General features: G+C 47.5%; 1 protein-coding gene across 1 annotated transcript; it reads right to left on the reverse strand.

Moving 5' to 3' along the window:
* Positions 1-4,815: 4,815 nt before the first annotated feature.
* LOC123079202 (uncharacterized protein At4g28440) lies at positions 4,816-6,579 on the reverse strand. The gene is made up of 2 exons (XM_044501911.1): positions 6,206-6,579; positions 4,816-5,272 (listed from the first exon to the last, which is right to left on the reverse strand). The coding sequence occupies exons 1-2, from the start codon at positions 6,435-6,437 to the stop codon at positions 5,085-5,087; spliced, it is 420 nt and encodes a 139-aa protein (XP_044357846.1). The 5' UTR covers positions 6,438-6,579; the 3' UTR covers positions 4,816-5,084.
* Between the last annotated feature and the right edge of the window lie 512 nt (positions 6,580-7,091).

The following is a 7,091-nucleotide window of genomic DNA, read 5'->3' on the forward strand; positions in this document are numbered from 1 at the left end:
TGTAGATGTCGAAAAAAAGGCAGCCGGGTGAAAAATTCCGCATCAGTAAATCCGCATAGCCCCGAGGATGAGTGGGGGAGGCCGTAGCCGAGCCAGGACCGCACCGAAGACGGGGGCGCCGTGGCTGGCTGTGGCGTCGTTAACGGGGGCGTTGGTGGAAAATTGAGAGGTTTGGGTTGGGGGGGGGGGGGCTTTTGCGTTTTGATTGCCGGTAAGATTATAAGCTTTAAAATTCAAAAAAAGGATTATAAGCTTTAGGCTGCCCGCAAATCAGAGTGTCAAAAGTGTATCGTGCATATCAACTAGACATTTTTTATAAAATGACACACAATTAAACTAGACATTTTTTCTAAGACGACACACAATTAAATGAGAAAAGAGAGAATTTGTATCATATCATGATATCATATAAAATGTTGTCTTACATTGTGTCATGCTTAGACAATAAATGAGACAATTTAAGATACTAACTTATAATATACACTATGAAAAGAGTATCATATGATAGTATCATATGCACTGCAGCTTTTTTTTAGAAATGGAGGACGACCCCCGGCCTCTGCATCTGGACGATGCATACGGCAATTTTATTAATTATTGACACAAGACCTTGCAAAGTCATACAACAGTAAGACTAAAACCACCGACTAAGCAACATCTGTCGCTATTCCTATCCAGTTGATGAAGGGGCGCTAAAAGTCTAGGCCTAATACCAAACAAACCTCGCAGCCAAACCTAACATCTAAGACTTAGAGGTCCCAACCAGGACGCCTGCCGGGTATGGGCACCCACCAGTCCGGCGTGCTCCTCAACCAGGACGCCTGCCGGGTATGAGGCCGCCGCAGCCACCCGCCGCCAATCCATCTTCAGCGCTGTACTGCTACATCAACCTTGCCCGGTCTAGCTGCCACCACGACGCCAGGCAGCCTCACCCTCCTGCACGAGTCCATCTCCGCTCATCAGGCGCCGAGTCTCCACTGCGCCACGCCGCCGAGATTCGCCATCATCAATGGACAAGATGAAACACCGCTCCTCCTCTTGTGCCCTCCAGCCAGCACTTGGTCCAAAACGATGTCCCCAGGAGGGAGAATGACATCGAAACGTCGTCATCGTCCGATCCGGTATACCCAGATCTAGGGTTTCCCCCGGAACCTCCCGATCAGGTTGACGTGACCTGCAACAACGATGCCTCGAGAAAAAAACGACGTCAGAGACGCCGCCATCGTCCGCCAAGACCGCAGTCAGGCGCGATTTTCACCGGAAGTCGTGTCGTCCTGATCTCGTGGCTGGCTAGAACCGCGCGGAGTCTCGCCATGAAGACGTATGCCGCAACTGGTACTCCGGTAGAGATCCTCCATACCCTCACCGGTCCCTCCACGCACCGCCGGCCGGCCAAGACCACGCCGCGGTGGATCTGGACGGGACGCCAGATCCGCGGCCGCCGCGACCCATCTTCAGGCAGAGCCATCCACGTTCATCCATGGAGTGCTGCCACCATCCATGCACGAAGGGAAGCCCATCGCCGTTCTGGACCGCTGCCCGCCGCCGCACAAGCTAGGGGCGCCGCCCTGCCTGCTGCCCACGGGCGCACCACAAGAGACGCCCCTGCCGCCTCAAGGGGATCCCGCTGCAGATCCGCCCGCCCTAGCGCCTTGGCACCGGGCCCGCCGCCACCGCGGACCTCGCCGGCGGCAGCGGCGGCAGGAGGATGGCCGAGGGAGGCTGGCGGTGCTGGTTTTTTTGGCCCCCCGGCATCGCCCAGGGAGGCGAAGCGAGGGGGTACGAGGGGTACTGTAGCTTTAGACTTGCAGTTCTGATTTCTGACATGGATTGATATGTTGTGTTGGAGAGACTATGGTCCACGAAGACCAAAGTAAGATTGCATTGCGGCGAGTTTGTTGCTTTTCTTTTGTTACTTTGTCCAGCTTTCGCCTTCATTTTGCCATGTCCGCCCGTAGATAAATCACGCCGAACTAGCCTAAGGTGATCAACTAGAGTATTTTTTTAATGGGAGGAAGTACCAAGTGTCTATCACACTCAGCTGAAGAATTTCTTAGCTCTCAGTCGACAAACAAGCCTGTGAACTCCATCTGATAAGTTATTAGGTGAGGCTAATCTAGACAATTACAAAAATTAAAATAAATAAACAAATAGTTTTTCCTCACAAAAAGATAAATAGTTTGCGCTCATGTGAAAATGAAACCACGCATGAATGTGTAGCACATTAAAATGGTAATCTATATTTCATAAAATTAATCTGTTAGCAATTATGAGAAAGGAAATTCATCTGTACTGATATACTCCCTCCGTCCCATAATATAAGGACGTTTTTGACACTAGTGTAGTGTCTTAAACGTTCTTATATTATGGGACGGAGGGGTACAATTTAGGGATAAAAATAGCACGGACACTTGCTTTAGACAGTATCTATGGTGATCTAAAACGTCATATATTTCTTTACGGATGGAGTACTCATTGCATAGTATCTATACATAGTCCTATAAAAGACTCAATTGGGACGTGCATTAGGGTCAGCCAGGCCCGCTGGATGTAGTTTTGGTCCGTTCGATTATCTGAGTTGCACCGGAATCTTGACACACATGAACCTTCAAGCACCTTTGAGCCCGGCTCTGGAGAAACGCTCGAATCAAACGTTTCTCAATAGCCAAGCCCGAGCGATGCAACTCGAAGCATGTGAGAGTAGGCGGTTGCACGAGCGAGACGACACGTTGTTTCCCGAAGCGTCGCGATAACTCCCCTCACCCTTCTATCACCGCTCACTCTCTCCACTTTCCACCCTCACACCAGCGGCAACAAGCACAAGATCTAGACGGCTAGCAACGGAGCGAAGATTTGGATGCCGAGCACCGGATTCGTCACTGCACCGGCAGGCATTCGTCAATGGTGGTAAGCCCTTTGACCCCGGTGGCATAGATTTATACCATGCTCGCATTCAATAGACGCTTTGCGCACTTGATTTAGGCATCAAATCTACCTCTCAACTTCAATGTGGGACTTAATTTAGGCATATCCGGTTAGAGATTTCAGAAGTTCAAATGGGATTGAGTAGGATTTTTACTAGGAGAGGGGGGGGGGGTTAAATGGAGCTTACATCCGTTCAAATCCAACCCAACAAGCAGTAGATTCACCATCTCCACCGCTTACTCATCATTGTCAGCATCCTCATTTCCACTGCTTCGGCATTGTCAGCATCCGCCATCTAACTCTCTAACCTGGATCAGCCGACTCGGGCTCGTCTATCGCCCACAACAGTATGTCCACTAAATATAGAGGCTTTGGTTGTGTCATACCTCCTGTTCATATCTGTTACATTTTGACCCTTTATTTATACTTCTTGTTCATATGTTCGATGCAGATCGATCAGGTTGCTTCGAGGAACTCCTCAAAGGGAGAGGTGGTTGTGGCCGGCAAGAAGGGCAAGGTGGTGGTGGAGCTCGGCAGCACCCCCAATAAGCCGAAGAACTACAACCATTTCCATAAGGACGTCGGTCCAAGCCACTTCTGCAAGGTCATCCTTGCACCCAAGCTGAAGTGCCAGCCGATGCCAGCCGAGTTCACCAAGCACTTAACCACCGCCCCAAAGGAATTCGTGCTGAGGACAAACATCGGTTGCGCCTGGAGAGTGACGATCCGGACAATCACCGACACATTCACCATTGATAAGGGTGTCCCCCCTCACCGTTGCTCACAAGGTCAGGATCGGGTACCTCGTCGCCTTCAAGGTGGTGACTCCCGTCACCCTGAAGATGATCGTCTTCAAAGACGGCAACGTCGAGGTGAGGGGCCTTTGCCATGAATCTCTAGGCACCTTTAAGGTTTTTGCATAGGATGTTTAAGACTTTCCCGAAATTGTTTGTCGGTTAACTGCATATGAGCGTGTGTTTAGGATACCAGTTTACGGTTATATGCTATGCATGTTTGTCTACGTTGTGCCTATTTGTGTACTTTAACCTCGCCACTCCAACAATAAATTATCAAAACAAATTTGTTGCATGTAATCAAACACCCACACTGTGCATCTTCCTAAAACAGCCTGACACCATGCATGCGATATTCTACTCAGCATGGGAAGGATGCAGGCAAACAAAATATGTGCAAAACATGGATTTTAGCACTAAGGGCCAATTCTTTTGGCAGCTTAAAAAAAGCCCTCCCCCTCCCCAGCTTTTTCCATAAGCCGCCTCTCTTGTTCTTCTAACTAATATAGAAGTCTCAACAAACTTAGAGGGAGGCATATTTTGTAAACTGGAAAGAGGCAGCTTAATTTTTAAGCCTCCCAAAAGAACTGGCCCTAAGCGAGGCCCGACCTTAATCACATATGCAAATGCATAAAAAATGATGCAGACTACCAAGCACGCCCTTGTGATGATGGTGTCTGCCATCGGACACTTTTGACCATTCGGTCTCCATCTAATGAATGTGATGTGAAGTAAGATGTGGTATATTTGCATAAAGACCCACCTGTCCGCCCCTCATTTGCAACAAACCCATGCCTCCCCCCGAATGAATTTTGGGTCAAAGCTACTAATATATTTTTAGTTGTATATACCATAAATAGGGAGTTTTCAAGTTTGTGAGCGATGCAAGCCACATGCACTTTGCTAGTTCGTAGAAAACAAGTGGTTTCAAATTCAAATAATTATTTTCTGTTGAGAATACAAATATGGTTCTTTCCATCACCCAATCGTAACTCAACAATCCTCCTTTTGTGGGTAGTATCAAAGCCACTATCCAACATCAGTGTGTTGATCATCGCAAGAACACACATCATCAGTGTTTAAAATAAATAAAAAATTGCAAGCTGAAAGGTGCATAATCCATTTAGGAGATCAAATTGTATATTACTGCTCAGCACATCACATTTGTTCTCAGAAACACAACTGCTGCAGCAACTAACAATCACTCATAGATAGAAATGCTTGATAAGAAGGAACTTGCGGTAGTTCGAGCGAACAATTCCAATATGAACTCAGAAGATCCATCTTTCACATTCTAGACAACTCAACAAGTAGATTTGACCAACAGGCTTGGGAAAGCACTTCTGATTAAGATGGATGTGATTTTCACTCTTCAACATTGACAAGTTCATACTCCACAAGTGAAAGATTGTTGTCCTCCTTTACACCGAAGCTTGCTGGTTCAGTTACTTCAACACGGCCCCATTTGTCAACAGCAAGCCTCATTGACCCTTTGAACATATCAATCTTTGCATTGCGTATAATGACAGTGTTGCCAGGCTTCAAAACATCAACTGCAAAAAGGTATATGCTTGTTATATCGCCCAAGTAAACCAATGTTTAGCAAATCAGTCACATAATCATGCATTTATGGCAGAGCATTTGTGCCCTAGCACATGAGTTGAGGATCAACAAGTTTCAGTAAAGCATAAAAGGAACATAGTAATATGTAAGGATTTAATTTTTCTTGTTCCTAAGCATACAAAGTAGATTTGGAATATGACCATTTAATTATGCAAAATGAATTATGCTTATTGCCAGTAACACTAATGTAATAAGCAGGAAAACATGATGCACATAATACGAAATTAATATGGTAAAAGCATAGTGTGATTCAAGTTTAAACTCTTTTGAGCCATCACCAGCCTAACCATATAATGTAACAACAATCTACCAATCGACTTGACCAGGTTTTTTTTTAGACAAACTTGACCAGGTGTGTGTGCCTGAAAGCCTCTATACCAAGCTAATGAGACCCATGACAATTGATTGGCAATGGGCTGGGTAAACTTCGGGAGCACAAGGGCTCCATTTTCAGTGCACAAGAGCCTTTCAATAAGATAATACACCTACTACTAGCGGAATTTAACAAAAACCAGCCAACCAGGGCATTGCTGTTTCAGACGCACTTGCACAAATATATAGTACACTTATTATACTACAGGACCTTTTACAAGGCATCGACACTTTTCAGTTCACTTGCTACTTGGATATATACTGAATTTGTTTTTACATCTTCCGTTTTTCACAATCCGATTCTAGGATTGTAATACACTTCTATGTGTTCTGCCGCATACACAGTCCTTCCATGATAACGGATTAAAAAAACATAATACGGTACTTTGATGTGGCAATCCAGGTTGTATGCGCGCGAGAATCTCAAGTCAAGTCAATGTATCGGTCACGAGTACCCCGCGCATGACGCCAAAAAGGAGAGTAGATCGTACCCTGGTCGTTGCGGGCGGTGAAGAGGACGCAGCCGGTCTCGTCGCCGATGAGGCACTCGGCGATCCTGGTGGGCTTGGCGGCCGGGCCGGGGCCGCCAGCGGCGCGGGCCTTCTGGAGGACGGTCTTGGAGCTGAGCACCTTGGCGACGAGCGTGTGGCCGCTGGTGACGGGCTTGAGCTGGTCCACCTTGACGAACACCGGCTTCCGCTTCGCCGCCGCCGCCGTGGCCATGGAGAGGGATGCAGATAAGGGTTGGGAGAGGGATTAAGGGGGTCGCGGGTCTCTTGGGAGGGCCAAACCCTAGATGGGGTGGGGCGAGTTTAATATGGGATGGGAAGGTTGCGCGAGTCTCAGCCTGCGATCGAGGAGGCCACTAAGATGCGGAGGAGTCGTTAAATTAGGCGTTACTTACCTTACGAGGGGGAAGGGCGAATAGCGTGGCAAGATAGTCAAATGGTGCTTATCCGTTTCTCCTTTTCCAAAAAGGTGAAAACTGAAAAGCCACAGCAGTCCGTCAGTGCGGAATATAGCCTGCTTGCCGTGATTGCCTACGCAGCTAGCAGTAGTACGCTGCTACTAGCCGCATTTCTTTTCTTTCAGTGACAAATCCCTGCTCTAGACGCTTGGCTTGCGTTTCGTCTGGTTTTCTTCAAGCATATAAAATGTGCACCATGTTTGGTAGTACAAAAACAAATGAGAGATGTCTTATGGCAACTCCAACGAGCCGACTCAAACGGATGACGCATTTGTCCGCTTTTTGTCCGTTTGGGTCGGCCACCCGCCCGGCGTCCGTCCAGTTTTGTATTTGGGTCGGCAGTGCGCCCAACGCGCCGACCCATTTCATGTCCGCATTCAATTTTTAAATAAAAAAGGCCCGCGGCCGAT

This window comes from Triticum aestivum, chromosome 3D (genome assembly GCF_018294505.1).
Source record: "Triticum aestivum cultivar Chinese Spring chromosome 3D, IWGSC CS RefSeq v2.1, whole genome shotgun sequence".
Taxonomy (NCBI): Eukaryota; Viridiplantae; Streptophyta; class Magnoliopsida; order Poales; family Poaceae; genus Triticum; species Triticum aestivum.